This window comes from Mobula birostris, chromosome 1, assembly GCF_030028105.1.
Source record: "Mobula birostris isolate sMobBir1 chromosome 1, sMobBir1.hap1, whole genome shotgun sequence".
NCBI classification, from domain to species: Eukaryota; Metazoa; Chordata; class Chondrichthyes; order Myliobatiformes; family Myliobatidae; genus Mobula; species Mobula birostris.
Genome location: NC_092370.1, coordinates 197755164 through 197772869, shown reverse-complemented (window position 1 = coordinate 197772869; position 17706 = coordinate 197755164). Strand labels below are relative to the sequence as shown.

The 17706-nt window shown below is 39.3% G+C and overlaps 1 protein-coding gene across 1 annotated transcript in view; it reads left to right on the top strand.

The window, feature by feature from the left end:
- psma3 (proteasome 20S subunit alpha 3) overlaps positions 1 to 17706 on the top strand; it is a 36585-nt gene that overhangs the window by 14786 nt on the left and 4093 nt on the right. Inside the window, exons 4-8 of the mRNA XM_072268073.1 lie at positions 5381 to 5482; positions 7812 to 7885; positions 8146 to 8218; positions 10644 to 10709; positions 12637 to 12683. Coding sequence (XP_072124174.1) covers positions 5381 to 5482; positions 7812 to 7885; positions 8146 to 8218; positions 10644 to 10709; positions 12637 to 12683 — 362 coding nt within the window. The remainder of the gene's footprint in view (positions 1 to 5380; positions 5483 to 7811; positions 7886 to 8145; positions 8219 to 10643; positions 10710 to 12636; positions 12684 to 17706) is intronic.

Below are 17706 nucleotides of genomic sequence, written 5' to 3'. Positions count from 1 at the left end.
ACTTCTGGGTTTTCTCGATTCGCGGTTGGTTGAATTCGCGCGTGCAGAACTCGCAGATAAGGAGGGCCGGCTGTAGTAGAGATTACAGACAGTTGCAAAAGATAAGATTGTGATATTAGGTGATTTTAACTTTCCACATAGACTGGGATTCTCATGTTGTAAAAGAACTGCATGGGATAGAGTTTGTCAGATGTGTTCAGGATAGTTTTTTAAATCAAAATGTAGAGGTGCCAACTAGAGAGAAGGTGATACTGGATCTCCTGTTCTCTATCTGTAGAGGAACACTTTGAATCTAGTAATCATAATTTCGAATTCCGTCATTTCAAGATAATCATAGAGAAGGATGAGACTGGTCTCAGGTTGACATCCTAAATTGGAGAACGGCCAATTTTGATGATAACAGAAAGGTTCTGGCAGGTGTGGATTGGAACAGGTTGTTTTCTGGCAAAACAATGCTTGGTAAGTGGGGAAAACTTTCAAAAGTGGAACGTTGAGTAGAATCTCAAGGGCTTCTACAGATGTATTAAGACCAAAAGGATAGCAAGGGACAGAATTGGTCCACTTGAAGATCAGCGTGGTCATTTGTGGATGGAGCCGAAGGAGATGAGGGAGATCTTAAATGCTCTTCTTGCATTTGTATTTACTTGGGGGACAGACAATCTGAAGTAAAACAGCAGTGAAGTCTGGATTACAGAAAATTAGGTGCTTGATATCTTGAAGCAAATCAGAGTGGATACATCTTCAGGGCTTGACAAGGTATCCCTTTGGACCTTGTGCAGAAACTGCAGCGGCCCCTGCAGGCGTACTTAAAGCATCCTTAGCTAAGGTGAGGTGCTGGAGGACTGCAGGATAGCTAATATTATGTTATTCATGAAAGTCTGTAAGAATAAATCGGGAAGTTAGAGGCTGGTCAGTAGTGGGTAAATTATTGGAAAATATTCTTAGGGATAGAATATATAAGTATTTGTATAGGAGGGACTGATTAGAGGCAGTCAGCATGGCTTTGTGCATGGTACATCATATCTAACCAAACTTGAGAGTTTTTCAAGGAGGTTACCAGGAAAGTTGGTGAAAGAAAGACAATGGATGTTATCGACATGGACTTTAGGAAGTCCTTTGACAAAGTTCCAAATGGGAGGCTGGTCCAGAAGGTTCATTGGCTTGGTATTCAGGATGAAGGAGTAAATTGGATTATCGGGAGAAGGCAGAGAGTGATGGTAGTTGTTGCCTCTCTGACTGGAGGCCTGTTACTAGTGGTGCGCTGCAAGTATGAGTGCTGTGTCCTTCGTTGTCATCTATTTGAATGATTTGGATGGTAATGTGGCAAAGTGGATCATGAATTCAGATTTCTGAATCATTGGGACCTCTTTTGGGGCAAGAATGACCTGTACAAAAAGGACAGGTTACACTTGAATCCCAGGGGGACCATTATCCTGGCAGGGAGGTTTGCTAAGGCCGTTAGGGAGAGTTTAAACTAGGATTGCTGGGGGCTGGGAACCAAACTAAAGAGGTGGAGGAAGAGGCAGTTGGCTCCAAAAACAGAGAAAGCTTGGAGACAGTGCGAGAGGGAGGATAGGTAGGTGATAGAGAAGGGACGCGCTCAGACCAATGGTTTGAGATGTGTCTATTTTAATGCAAGGAGTATTATGAACAAAGCGGATGAGCTTAGAGCGTGGATCAGTATTTGGAGCCATGATGTTGTGGCCATTACAGAGACTTGGATGGCTCAGGGACAGGGATGGTTACTTCATGTGCCAGGCTTTAGATGTTTCAGAAAGGGCAGGGAGGGGGGACAAAAGAGGTGGGGGCGTGGCACTGTTGATCAGAGACAGTGTCACGGCTGCAGAAAAGGGGGAAGACATGGAGGGATCGTCTACAGAGTCTGTGGGTGGAAGTTAGGAACAGGAAGAGATCAGTAACTCCACTAGGTGTTTTCTTTTAAAGACCACCCAATAGTAGCAGGGACAACGAGGAGTAGATAGGGAGACAGATACGGGAAAGGTGTAATAATAATAGGGTTGCCGTGGTGGGAGATTTTAATTTCCCAAATATTGATTGGCATCTCCCTGGAGCGAGGGGTTTTGATGGGGTGGAGTTTGTTAGGTGTGTTCAGGGAAGGTTTCTTGACACAATATGTAGATAAGCTTACAAGAGGAGAGCCTGTACTTGATCTGGTACCGGGAAATGAACCTGGTCAGGTGTCAGATCTCTCAATGGGAGAGCATTTTGGAGATAGTGATCACAATTCTATCTCCTTTACCATAGCATTGGAGAGGGATAGGAACAGACAAGTTAGGAAAACGTTTAATTGGAGTAAGGGGAAATGCGAGTCTATCAGGCAGGAACTTGGAAGCATAAGTTGAGAACAGATGTTCTCAGGGAAACGTACGGAAGAAATGTGGAAAATGTTCATGGGATATTTGCGTGGCGTTCTGCATAGGTACGTTCAAATGAGACAGGGAAAGGATGGTAGGGTACAGGAACCATAGTGTACAAAGGCTGTTGTAAATCTCGTCAAGAAGAAAAGAAGAGCTTATGAAAGGTTCAAAAAACTAGCTAATGACAGAGATCTAGAAGATTATAAGGCTAGAGGGAAGGAGTTTAAGAAAGAAATTAGAGCCAGAAGGGGCCATGAGAAGGCCTTGGCAGACAGGATTAAGGAAAACCCCAGGACATTCTACAAGAGCAAGAGGATAAGACGTGAGAGAATAGGACCAATCAAGTGTGTCAGTGGAAAAGTGTGTATGGAACTGGAGGAGAAAGCAGAGGTACCTAATGAGTACTTTGCTTCAGTATTCACTACAGAAAATTATCTTGGTGATTGTAGGAATGACTTACAGCAGACTGAAAAGCTTGAGCATGTAGATATTAAGAAAGAGAATGTGCTGGAGCTTTTGGAAAGCATCAAGTTGGATAAGTCATCGGGACTGGATGAGGTGTACCCCAGGCTACTGTATGAGGTGAGGAAGGAGATTGCTGAGCCTCTGGCAATGATCTTTGCATCATCAGTGGGGATGGGAGAGGTTCTGGAGGATTGGAGGGTTGCGGATATTCTTCCATTATTCAAGAAAGGGAGTAGAGATAGCCCAGGAAATTATAGACCAGTGAGTCTTACTTCAGTGGTTGGTATGTTGATGGAGAAGATCCTGAGAGGCAGGATTTATGAACATTTGCAGAGGCATAATATGATTAGAAATAGTCAGTATGGCTTTGTGAAAGGCTGGTCGTGCCTTACGAGCCTGATTGAATTTTTTGAGGATGTGACTAAACACATTGATGAAGGTAGAGCAGTAGATGTAGTGTATATGGATTTCAGCAAGGCATTTGACAAGGTACCCCATGCAAGGCTTATTGAGAAAGTAAGGAGGCATGGGATCAAAGGGGACATTGCTTTGTGGATCCAGAACTGGCTTGCCCAACAGAAGGCAAAGAGTGGTTGTAGACGGGTCATATTCTGCATGGAGGTCAGTGACCAATGGTGTGCCTCAGGGATCTGTTCTGGGACCCCCTACTCTTTGTGATTTTTATAAATGACTTGGATGAGGAAGTGGAGAGATGGGTTATTAAATTTTTTGATGACACAAAGGTTGGGGGTGTATTGGATAGTGTGGAGAGCTGTCAGAGGTTACAGTGGGACATTGATAGGATGCAAAACTGGGCTGAGAAGTGGCAGATGGAGTTCAACCCGGATAAGTGTGAGGTGGTTCATTTTGGTAGGTCAAACATGATGACAGAATATAGTATGAATGGTAAGACTCTTGGCAGTGTGGAGGATCAGAGGGATCTTGGGGTCCAAGTCCATAGGACACGCAAAGCTGCTGCGCAGGTTGACTCTTTGGTTAAGAAGGCGTACGGTGTATTGGCCTTCATCAATTGTGGGATTGAGTTTAGGAGCCGAGAGGTAATGTTGCAGCTATATAGGACCCTGGTCAGATCCCACTTGGAGAACTGTGCTCAGTTCTGGTCACCTCACTACAGGAAGAATGCTTGCAAGAATGTTGCCTGGATTGGGGAGCATGTCTTAAGAGAATAGGTTGAGTGAACTCGGCCTTTTTTCCTTGGAGCAACAGAGGATGAGAGGTGACCTGAAAGAGGTGTATAAGATGATGAGAGGCATTGATCGTGTGGATAGTCAGATGCTTTTTCCTGGGGCTGAAATAGCCAACACGAGAGGGCACAGTTTTAAGGTGCTTGGAAGTGGGCACAAAGGAGATGTCAGGGGTAATTTTTTTACGCAGAGAGTGGTGAGTGCGCGGAATGGGCTGCCAGCAACGATGGTGGAGGTGGATACAATGGGGTCTTTTAAGAGACTCTTGGACAGGTACATGGAGCTCAGGAAAATAGAAGCTATGGGTAACACTAGGTAATTTCTAAGGTAAGAACATGTTCGGCACAGCTTTGTGGATCGAAGGGCCTCTATTGTGCTGTAAGTTTTCTATGTTTCTGTGAAATGTATGGATGACGCCAAGATTGGGGGTGTAGTGGATAGCAAGGAAGGGTATCAATGCTTTTAGTGGGAAATGGACTAGCTGGAAAAATGGGCTTAGAAGTGCCAGATGGAGTTTAATGTAGACAAGTGTGAGGTGTTGCATTTTGGGAGGATAACCAGGGTAGGACATAGTAAACACAAGGGCACTGACATCTGTGGTAGAACAAAAGATTTTGGTATACATGTGCATAATTACTTGGAAGTGGTCTCATAGGTAGATAAGGTCATAAAGAGAGCTTTTGGCACATTGTCCTTCATAAATCAGACTATTGAGATTTTATGTTAAAGTTGTATAAGATGTTGGTGAGGCCAAATTTGGAGTATTGTGTGCAGTTCTAGTCATCTTTCTATAGAAAAAATCTCAATAAGATTGAAAGACTACAAAGGAAATTCACAAGGATGTTGATGAGACTTGAGGGTCTATGTTATAGGAAAAAGTTGAGTAGGTTAGGATTTAATTTCCTGGAGTACAGTGGAATGTGGGGAGATTTGATAGAGGTATACAAAATTGATGGCTGTAGATAGGGTAAATGCAAGCAGGCTTTTCTACTAAAGTTGGGTGACACTGGATTTAGAGATCATAGGTTAAGAGTGAAAGGTGAAATACTTAAGGGGAAGCTCGGGGGGGGAACATCTTCATTCAGAAGGTGGTGTGAGTGTGGAACAAGCTGCTAGTGTAAATGGTGGATGCAGGTTCAATAGCAATGTTTAAGAGATGCTTGGATAATACATGGATGGGGAGGGTGTATGGAGTGCTATGGTCGAGGTGTGGGATGATGAAACTGTGGAATTAGTTTGATATGGATTAGATGGACGAATAGCTAGTTTCTGTGTTGTAGTACTGTATGATTCTAGGACCCTAAATGCTATTAATATTGCTTCATCCAACAGGCAGTAGCAGGTCTTCTGGCAGATGCGCGATCTCTTACTGATATTGCAAGAGAAGAAGCTTCCAACTTTAGGTCCAATTATGGATATGATATTCCACTGAGGGTATGAGATCTACTTTGTAATGTTAGCATGGCTCTTAATTTCTCCCAGGTGAACTGCACAATTTAACACACAAAGCTTAAATATTATTGAATGAACAATGTTTTCTCTCAAGTGTGCTTTAAGTCAAGGCAAGTGTTTTTACTTTCCACTAGTCCTGATCAAAATAGTTTTGGCTCAAAATATCAACTGTTCATTTCCCTGCATAAATGCTGCCCAAGTTACTGAGTTCCTCCATAACCTTGTATACATTGCTGAAAATTTCCAGCAACACCAGAATCTCTTGTACCTTTGTTACAGCTATGGTTGCGAGAAAAAAATTTGTGAACCCTTTGCAGTTACCTGGTTTACTGCATTAATTACTCATAAAATGTGGTCTGATCTCCATCTAAGTCACAATAATAGAAAAAACACAATCTGCCTAAACTAACAACACACAAACTTCTTGTCAATATACTAAGTACAGCATTTAAACAATCACGGTCTAGGTTTAAAAAAAGTATGTGAACCTCTGGGGTAATGCCTTCTACAAATGCTATTTAGAGACAGGTGTTCCAATCAATGAGATGAGATCAGAGGTGTGGGTTGTAGAGGTGCCCTGCCCTATAAGAAAGACACAGTCACGTTACTGATAGAGCCTGCTCTTCTGAAGAAAGGTCAATTTATGTGCACCATGTCTCGATCAAAACAACTTTCAGAGAACCTTGAAAGAAGAATAGTAGAGATGCATGAAGTTGGAAAAGTGTTCATCAGTCCACAATAAGAGAAATTGTCTACAAATGAAGGAAATTTAGTACTGTTGCTGCTCTCCCTGGAAGTGGGCGTCCTGCAAAGATCACACCAAGAGCACAATATGCAATGCTGAAGGAGATGAAAAAGAACCCAAGGGTAACAGCAAAAGACCTGCAGAAATTTCGAACTTGCTAAACTCTCTTTTCATAAGAAAAACACTGAATAAGAATGGTGTTCATGGAAAGACACCACGGAGTAAACCACTGGTCTCCAAGAAAAAAACATTGCTTCACATCTCAAATTTGCAAAAGACCACACCTGGATGATCCACAATGCTTCTGGGACAATGTTCTATGGACAGATGAGAAAAAAGATGAACTTTTTGGCAGAAATGCACACCGCTATGTTTGGAGGAAAAAGGGCACTGCACACCTGCACAAAAACTTCATCCCAACTGTGAAGCATGGTGGAAGGAGCATCAAGGTTTGGGGCTGCTTTGCTGCCTCAGGGCCTGGACAGCTTGCAATCATTGAGGGGAGCAATGAATTCAAAATTGTGTCAAGACACTTTACAAGAGAATATCAGGGTAGCGGTCTGTTACCTGAAGCTTAATAGAAGTTGGATGTTGCATTGAGACAATGATCTGAAACACAAGAGTAAATCAACAACAGAATAGTTTAAAAAGAAGAAAATTTGTGTTTTGGAATGGCCAAGTCAGAGTTCAGACGTTAACCCAACTGAGGTGCTGTGGCATCTGAGGATGACTGTTCATACAAGGTATCCCAGAAATATTGATGAGCTGAAACAGTTTTGTATGGAGGAATTCCTTCTCACCATTGTGTAAGTCTATCAGTAGCTGCGTGAAACATTTGGTGGAGGTTGTTGCTGTTAAAGGAGGTTCAAACAGTTATTAAATACAAGGGTTCATGTACTTTTTCTAGCCTGGATTGTGGACGATTAAACAATGTGATCAATAAAAACATGAAAAGTACAATTGTTTGTGTGTTATTAGTTTGGGCAGATTGTGACTTGGATGAAGATCAGACCACATGTTATGAGTAGTTAATGCAGAAAACCAGGTAATTGCAAAGGTTTCACAATCTTTTTCTTGCAACAGTATATAGAGAATTTTTGCATGTACTTTTGGTACAAAAACATAAATGCTGAGTGGCTATTGAACTGTTTTCCAGTTTTGAAATGCATTAGTTATGTTAAGTACCTAATTTGCCTGAGAAATGAAGAATATATATATTTTATAAAGACAATTTTGCTTGTCATTTGTGAAATAAAAGATTGGACTTGCATATCTCTCATCTCCTGCCAAAATGATACTCTGAAAATTAGACTGGAATGGAATGGGACATAAAGTCCAGATCTTGAAGTATAAATATTGTATTGAAATCTGAAATAGTGCTAAAAACTGACTGTTTAAAGTTTATCATTCTAATTTAAAGCAAAAATGAATATCAGTGCATTGTACTGGGTATTTGAAAATAGTTTGAGAGGTCTCTCCTCAGGAATGAGGTACTTGGGCTGATTTGGATCACTGTATTGTAATCTTATACTTCAATTTTATTAAAAGATTACTCTTTCTTTAAAGCATCTGGCAGACAGAGTAGCAATGTACGTCCACGCTTACACGTTATATAGTGCAGTGAGGCCGTTTGGAAGCAGGTAATTTTAATATATGTTTCCATTAAGTGTAATTTTATCTTCTGTTCATATAGTTGATTTAAGCCACTGATTGTATCATTGTGTGGGAGAGTGGGGAATATGGGCCAACAGCTGTAATATTGTTTTGAAATATGGGATGTTTGATAAATATGGAAATGCATACTTAACTGTACAAAAATACTTCAACTATAATTAGATCATTTAAATCAAGTTGAAAATCTTTGACCAAAGTTTATTCCAAGATGTTTTTCTCTTTATAGTTTTATTATGGGGTCTTATGACAAGGATGATGGTGCTCAGATGTACATGATTGACCCTTCAGGGGTGTCCCATGTAAGTGTCTCCAATTGCATATATAAAAAAAAGTACAACTTTCAATATAAACCAATTCTAGGAAAGCAAGTAGATATTATGGTAGTTTTGCATAGCGATGTACAACCAATAGAGCAGCCATGTGCATTTTTGAAAATTTCCTGTATTTGACATGTTTAAGAACTTCAGTCTACAACTTGCACCTTTCGATTTAAAACATGTTCAGTATTGACCTGCATTTTGCCATTTAAAGTAGGTGTAATTAAACTTACTCATTTCAGAACATTGGGGGTTTTGTTAGCATAACTACAAGCAGCATCAAATTTGTAGAGTAAATTCATCCTAAGATTGGGTATACTTTCGGTATAGTGTCTCTGAACTGAGGTGATAGTTGAGAGTCAACTACACCAGTGGATTTGGAGTCAGAAATAGGCCAGACCAGGGAAGGATGGCAAATTTCCATCCTTGAAAGATGCAAGTGAACCCCAGATAGATTGTTAACAATCCAGTAGTTTCATAATTATTGTAACAGAAACTAGGTTTTTGAGTTCCATATTTATTTGAATTTGGACCCCTTAGCTGGTGGGATTTAAACTTGTGCATCCTGATTAGTGGTGCAGTTTTTAAGGTGTTGGTGTAGTTATTTTACCACTATTTCAACAGATAAACCAACTATACTTATTTTGTGTATTTGGTTAAAAAGTTCCAAAGAGGACAAACATCTGGGGAAGATTCTCATCTCTATGCTGAATGTCATATGAGACACATGTCCTGTGGAGACACTGACCTTTATTTTGAGAAAGCCTTTTTAAGGAAAATATCAAGATCAGTTTGCTTAATCTCTCCTTGATGAGGCAGATTCCAACTTGGGGATCTAAATGGTGTGCCTTCTTTACATTATCACAAGCTTATTCTTTCTTCACAACCAAGCAAAGGTTTTAAGTCCTGCCATAAGTGCAGTAAGACTTCTTTACAAAATTTTGTGCAATAAAGGGCTTCATACAGATTAGCTTTTTAGTTGTTTTCAGGACATGGAAGTTAACCTTCAGCAGTTTGTATATAAAGACACCAGGTCCCTCATTACACAAGCATTTTTCAATCCTTTGCTACTTAAAATCTCTCTTTATATCTTACAAACAAAATGGACACCTCACACTTTTCTGCATTAAATTCCATTTGCCATGAGCTCGCCACTTTTACTTAGCTTGTCCACAATCTCTTTAAAGCCCTCTGCACCCTTCTCTCAATCTACAGTAGCCTCAGCTTAGTATTGTCAACAAACTTGGATACATTACATTTGGTTCCTTCATCCAAATACCAATATGGATTCAACCCGTCAGATCTATGCCAGATTCCAACAGGGCAATCCCATTAGTGCTCTTTCCTGGTACCCTCACAACTTACTCTTTCTCACATTTTCAACTCCATTGATTCTGTTTTGTCTCTTCAAAGTACGTTCATTATCAACGTATGTATACAGAATACAGTCTGTGTTTCCTGCTGCAGCCCATGGGGAAAATATGCCAACTCTATGCAGATTGAACCTGGGTTCTTGAAGTTGAGGCAGTAGCACTAGTATACCACCTATTTGTTGAATATGTTTCCCTTTCATAAATACTTGCTGACTCTTCCCTACCCTATTATTATTTCCTGTATGCCCTGTAATCACTTCCAGCATTTTCACTAGTATCTTCAGGGAAGTTGATCTATAGTTCATAAGGTTATAAGAACATGCAAACTCCTGACATGTAGTTCCATGTTTTCTATGCCCTTTTTAAAAAAAAATTGACTGTTTCTAAAGTATGGGAGCCATTCTAGAATCTATAGAGTTTTGGAAATCGATATCTGTGTGCCACGAAGAGGCCACCCTCAGGGTGGAGGAGCAACTGTTGTATTCTGTCTCAGTAGCTTGCAACCTGATGGCATGCATATCGATTCCTCCTTCTGGTTTAAAAAAAAAATTCCCCCCCCTTCCCTCTTCTTCTATTCCCCACTCTGGCTTCTTACCTCTTCTCACCTGTCTATCCCCTCCTGGTGCTCTTCCTTCTCTCCTACCAGATTGTTTCCTCTCCAGTCCTTTACCTTTCTTGTCCACCAGGCTTCACCTATCACCTTATACCTATCCTTCTTCCCCTTTTCCCACCTTTATGTTGTGGCATCTTCCCCCTTCGTTTCCAGTCCTGAAGAAGGGTTTCAGCCCGAAGCATTGACTGTTCATTTCCATGGATGCTGCCTGACTTGCTGAGTTCCTCCAGCATTTTGTGTGTGTGTGTGTGTGTGTGTGTGTAACAATTTATTAACCTGATGGAGCACTTTAAAATCTGTATGTTCAAGATATTGTAAGGTGCTATAAATTATAAACACTTTTGTCCTTGTGATTTCCTTTTAAAAGGTACCGTGCATGAAAACTGAAATGTTGTAACTAAAATGTTTATTGTTTCCACAGGGTTACTGGGGATGCGCAATTGGAAAAGCAAAAGAAGCAGCAAAAACAGAAATTGAGAAGTTGCAGGTATGCCAGAGATTTTGAATGAGTATAATCTTAGGGTAGAGGAACAAACTATCATATACAGTAATGATTTTGTTATTGAGTGACTGATCTGACAAGTAACTGAAGAACTGATACTGTTGAATATCTAAAATGTTCTTAACATGTGACACTGTACCTACTAGATCTGTTGCGTTGTGGAGCCAGAGATTCCAATTCGTGTTCTGACCTTGGGTGCTGTCTGTGTGGAGTATGTATGTTCTCCTTTGACCCTATAAATTTCTCTAGGTGCTCTGATTTTCTTCCACATCTCAAAGGTGAGCAGGTTGGTAGGTTAATAGGCCACTAAATTATCTGGGTGAGAGGTAAACTCTTGGGGATGGAGAGTTAATGAGAATATAAACAATTAAAGTAGGATTATTGTAAATGTAAATTATTGTAAATTGTTTTATTGTAAATGAGTTGTTTCTGGTTAGTGTGGACATAATGGGTTGATGGACTGGTTTCTATGCTGCATCTGACCCTTGTTTCTTTTTTTTAAAAAAATGACGAATCAGAATGCTGAATCAGTTTTACTGATATCACATTAAGCCTTTGAAACTAAAGCAAATCTGAAATTTCTGTGCATGTGTCTGAAAATCTGGTACTCAATGGTGGGCTTGGAACATTTAAATCTGTCAACGAAGCTCAGCCCTCCTGGTTGGCCTGAAGCAGCTTTTGAAACTCTAGTGGTCTCCATTCCCATTGAAACTGAGATTTAGATTCCAAAGTTGGGTGCAAGTTACTTGCTAAAATTGTTTTACTTTATTTTAAGGTTTTTAATTGTTTGTATCATAGTTAAAATATGAAAATGTTATTTATAAATGATATTTAAAAATAGTAAAATAGTTCACAACTTTTACAGCTCGCAAAGCTCCACACCTAGCTTTACTGGCATTTGGTGATGGCAGGATTCTGTTTGCAATGCAAAGGCCACCAAGTCAATCCGTTCAGATCCAGCAGGTTCATTGGGCAGAGTCAAACTATGAAGCAGTGACTTCGGGCATTAGAAACAGACCACTACAATTAGACTTTTAATAATAATACATAGTGTTCTTGGATTCTCTTTTTAAAAATATTACAGAATTCACAAGTTTAATACAGTACATCATTGGGAGAGATAATTACTTGGATTTGCAATGTTATAATATCATGCAACAAGTACTAGATATGTAATTTTGAAAACTAAAGTTTTACCATTCATCAATTATATATAATTGTGTTAAAATATTAATTAAGAACAATTTTAGATAGTTCCCTCAATATCCTTGAAAAGTTAAGTACAGATAAACCTTCTGTGAGAGTAATCAAATTACACAATTTTGCTATCAGGATGTATGTTATGGAAAAATCTAATTTGATTTCTTTTTTTTTGAAGGATACTCTGTCAATTTGTAATAAATTGCTTATGTATGTCAAGTCAGTATACCTTCTGCAAGCTGATGGTTTATTACTAGATTTAAGTCAAATCAAAACATTTCACATTAGAAACACTTAATAATATGGCTTCAAGGTGGAGGATGAAGTATGTTGGTGTCTGGGTTGAATTATCGCTTGACTGCTTCATACAAAGATTATTTTTATTTAGAGATATTGCACAGTAATAGGCCTTGTTGGCCCAGCGAGCCCGTGCTGCCTAATGACACCCATGTGACCAACTAACCTACTAACCTGTACATCTTTGGAATATTAGAAGGAAACTGGAGCACCCAGAGGAAACCCATGCAGTAATGGGGAGAATGTACAAACTCCTTCCAGACAGCTGCAGAATTGAACCTGGTGCTGTAATCGCTTTATGCTAACCACTACACTGCTATGCCACCCTAACTGGACTTGTTTTGGAATGTACTGAAAATCAATGACTATCAACTGCTCACTAGAAATAAAATTTACTTTTCTCAATTGATTTTAGATGAAAGATATGACTTGCAGAGAAGTGGTTAAAGAAGTTGCAAAAATGTAAGTTTGTATTTCAGCCATTCTTAAGAAACTACATAGACATTTTCTGATTTACCTGCAATAGAAAGCTGATTTTTTTTAATTCACGTGTAGGCTTGGCTGGTGCAGATGTACATCTTATTATGTTGTGTGAGGTGTCAACTATGAATTGATCCTTTTTCACAATTTCTGTGCAGAGGTGAAGCAGAGACATGGAGTGTGAAGTTTGTCTCTCAAATGGGTCATAATTGGCTGATATCAGTATATTGGGAATAATAGGTATAAGGCCAGGTTCTCTTTGGCAATCCCTTGTAGCAGAATAAAAACTTGTTCGCCTCTCATGGTATAACATCACTCTATGTGCATATTAAATATACTGTATATCACCAGTGTTTGAAATGGCCTTAAGTTTTTAACACTTAAACAGTCTTTTAAACATTGCTATTGTACCTGCTTCTACACCTCCCCTCACAACATGCTCCAGGCACCTATTACTTTTTAGAACATAAACATGGATAGACCATTCAGCTCACAATGTTATGTCAATCTTGATGCTGACTTATACTATATGTCCTCCTCCTTTGTATCATCCATATCTCTCCATTCTCTTCATATTCATGTGTCAATCTAAAATAGTTAAGTTCCACCAAACTTCCTAATTTGACTACCATCCCTGGTAACCTATTCCAGATATTTACCATTCTCTAGGATTTAACAAAAACTTGCCCCTCACATCACCTTTAAACTTCTCCCCCAAAGTTCAAGGTAATTTATTATCTAAGTATGTATACTATATACAACCTTGAGATTCATCCTCTTGCAGGCAGCCATAAAACAAAGAAACACAAAAAACATTTAAAAAAATCCACACAACAAAGCTAGTTAAAACATCCAATGTGTGAAAAAACTAAATTGTGCAAACAATAAAAAAGTAAACAAATAACGTACAGAAAATAAACTGCAGAAAGTGAGTCCATAGCCACAGAGCCAGTTCACTGCTGAGATAAGTGCCGACCGTTGAAGGCCACAGCTGCAGAGTCTGTTCAGCACGGAAGCAAATAAACGTCATGAAGTAGTGAGCTGAACACTAGTTTGTCCTTTACCCTTGCTTTGATACCTTGATCTTTTTAATCTGGCTTGACACGTAAATCGACCAAACATTGGTTCGATTCTTGCTGTCAGACCTGGGCCCCAGCACTTCAATCTGCCCCAAGTTTGCTCCAGCAAGCCTACAATCCTTAAAGGTGTGTTCTTAGGTGTCTGATGTTTTTGTCTTGCAGAAAAGTTTCTAACTGTCTATGCCTCTCATAATTTAAAAAAAACTCCCCTCAGCCGATGACACTTTAGGGCAGGGCTTCCCAACATTTTTTTTCGCCATGGATCAACACCATTAAGCAAGGGGTCAGTGGGCTCCAGATTGGGAAGCCCTGTTTTAAGGGGAATAATCCAAGTTTATGCAATCTGTCCTTGAAGCCCACAACCTCTAATCTAGCCAGCATCCTTGTAAACCTCTTCTGCACCCTCTCCACCCCCTTGCTATAATGGGGCAACCAGAACTGCAAGCTATACTCCAAGTATGATCTAGCTAAAATTTTATTTAGCTGCAGCATAGCTACCAAACTTTAATGCTGAACATTCCTACCTACCAGTGAAGGCAAGCATTCCATATCCATATGCTTTCTTTACCAACTTGTCCACTTGCATAGCCACTTGCAGTGAACTATGGACCTGGACCCCAGGATTCATCTGTGCCTCGATGCTATTAAGACACCTACTATTAAATGTATACTTTCTCCTTCAGTTTGACCTCTCAAAGTGCAACAATGCACACTTGCCGAGCTTTAACTCCATCTACCACTTCTCTGGGAATTGCAAGATGATTTCTTCTATCTGATGTTCAGTTGGAGATCAAAACAGTACTGTAATAAGGACTATAAGTTACAATTTATTTATGTATATAAGATAATATTACTTTTGAAGATGTTTTCCTTTTGGCATTGAGATCCATAATAGATTTAAGTGACACTCACAACATGCTGGAGGAACTCAGCAGGTCGGGCAGCATCCGTGGAAAAGATCGGTCGACGTTTCGGGCTGGAACCGTCTGCCATAGATTTAAGTGACTTGAGCTTCACTCTTGAAATTGAGCAAAAGACAGCAAGCTAAATCACTTCCTCTCTCATTAAAAAATCATTGTTTCCCAAAACAAACTAAGGCAGCTTTTCAGATGGCAGATGCTTTTGTGTAATCTAAAAGCACCTACTGTTTGATTGAAGATCAGTTTTAACAATGTGCGTAAAATTTTATCTGATGCTCTGGGGAACCCGGCTGATTTTCTCCTCATCACTCCCCCCCCCCCCCAACTTTAGAATTATGTTTGATTTGCTGCAGCTCTTCAGTCTAGTATTCAAGTTTGTGATTTTTCTGGAAAATCTGTATAATGTAGTCAGTACTATGGTTGAATACAGGCTAAATTGTCAGGATTGAAGTAGATTAAGTTACCTGATTAAAGAGAGAGATTATTAAGTCAAAGAGCAAAAGCTCAGTAATGTTATCCTTTCCCCTGAAAAATCTAGGTTATAACTCTCCCAGGCAGAAATTCACGTGTTCATCTCTGCCATTAAAAACTTTCCATTAAAAAATCACTTGTTTATTGGTGGATGACTATCTACAGTACCCAAATCAGGAGCATGATAATTTGGCACAGGAGGCACTGGTTATAAATTGAATAAACAGGTCAGTCCTATGCCTGCACAGCTGCTACAGAATGAATTTGTGGGCTGGTTTAGAGGATCTCTACTACATGTAGTAAATTCATAGATGCTACTTTTTATTCCAGTATCTCTGCCTTTTGCTCAAGAACTAGCTGGTGCTTCCCTTGAGTGATTATCTTGGTCTAGTGGTCTTATTACCAGTAGTCTAGTATTTTTGTTTCAAACCCCTTTATTCCAATAGTTACAGTAGCTACTATGAAAGTGGAGTTGGCAAATGCAGAAGTATAGGTGTGCACGGGTGCAATAAAAAACTTGCAACAACATTACAGGCATATAATATATAAGCAACATTCACCAGAAAAATAATGCAAATTATTCAGTTTTTAATGAAGAAAAAAAACAACCAGATCTGTCAGTGTTGCTAACCTGTAATGGTGATGAGGGTTTTGCCAGATGGGTGAAGAATTGAGTGCATTAAGGAAAGAAGCAGTTCTTGAAGGTGTAAGATTTCAGACTTCTGTACCTCTTGCCCCATGGTAGCTGCAAAATAGATGATGTAGCCCTGATGGTGGGGAACTTTGGGTGTTGCCCTGTGGCAACATGTCCTGTGGATACTAGTGATGGTGGGGAGGTGTTGGGCCAAGTCCACTACTCTCTGCAGCTTTTATGTTCCTGCACCTTGGAATTGCCTGTCCACACCATAGTGCAATCAGTCAGGATACTTTCAGCAGTACAACTATAGTGGTTTGTTAATATTGTCCAACTTTTCATCCAACCTTGAAGGTGATATCGATTATCCCTAGACCCTACTAGTAAAGCCTCTGTTTTTTGTTTTAAGACTTTAATATTCTTAAGTGACCAGAATGGAATGCATTACTATAGTTGTAGCTGTATCTGTTTGCACAGGTTCGTGCTGACTTCCCTCTTTTTGAACTCTACCTTCACCTGGATACCTCCATACACTTTATTAACCACCATACAACCTTCCACTATGATGCAATTTCCATTTAGTTCTGGTCCTGCAGACTTTATAGAAAGTATGCTTTTCAATCTACTCAATCTCACTTAACATTGAATTAAATTTAATCTAACAGTTGCCTGTGCACATTTAGTAGTTGTCATCCTGCAGTTTACTACTGTCACTATTAAAGTTTTGCCTTTCACAAATTGTTTTACTCTCCCTCCCTGCACCAACCAATCCAATCTGGTATTAAAAGGCCTTGGTTTCAGGGAATATAATGTACCATCATGTTAAGAACAGTTTGTCCCTATTGTTTCTTATTATGCTGTATCTCAGTGGTTACTCATTTTGGCAACCATCACCCTGCATATTCATCAGTGTATAATGGTCACAAAAAGCTCACCACAGGCAATATTTTTCAAACTTGTAGGTGTAGCAAACCTACACACCTGGTTCCACCACGGGGATCCTTGTAGTTGCATTACAGTAGAAGCATAATCAGTTAAGTGACTAGGGCATGCTCAGTGAAGCAAAAAAAAATACTGAGCATTTTTGGGGCCACGAGTGCTTAGCTTGCCAGTAATGCCGCTGTCTGTTTATAGTAAATACTTACTGATAGTGGTAATAGAAAATACTGGAAATGGCAGAGCTATGTAAATGAAAACCTGGATGACACAGTAGATGCTATGAAATCCCAGCGTTTCATATTTTCAGCACCTGTATTTTGCTTTTGTATTTTCTAATGAGTGCATAGAGCAGCCTTTCTCAACCTTCTTGACCTGGAGGAACCCTTTAAATAACTTTCAGGTCTCCGGGAACCCCTGCGGTTTAAATAAATAAATGAACAAATAAAAAATAATACAATACCTACAGCTCACGGTACGTTAGTGTGGTCAGTCAGTCAGCTGGAGATACAATAATCCAAAAATAATTGTCAATGCTGTTTGAGTAGAGAATGAATTTTTAGCCAACCTTTCTTGGAAAAAACAGTTAAGCTTATCTTACCTTTCTTGAAATTAATCTCTTTCTTTCCCCTTCATACATTTTAGAAACTTATAAGGCAAACATAATAAATTTCTGTTAAATGACTGGCTTAAGCCAAAATGGGATTTAATTTTTCTAATGGTAGGCTCGGTAGATTTAATTTAAATAAAGGTTGTAAATTGATTTTAATTAATGCTGTTTACAACATGAAAATTTATTGACAATGTTGAATAGTAAAGCTACTAAAAACTATAAGCCAAATCAGTATGAATAAAAATATAGCCTAAGTTAATTTTATGCAAGGTTTTGAGAAAACGTTTTCTTACTAAGTGACATGATCAGGCTCAAATGCAGCCTAGCATGTGAAACCTGTGTTTGGATTTTA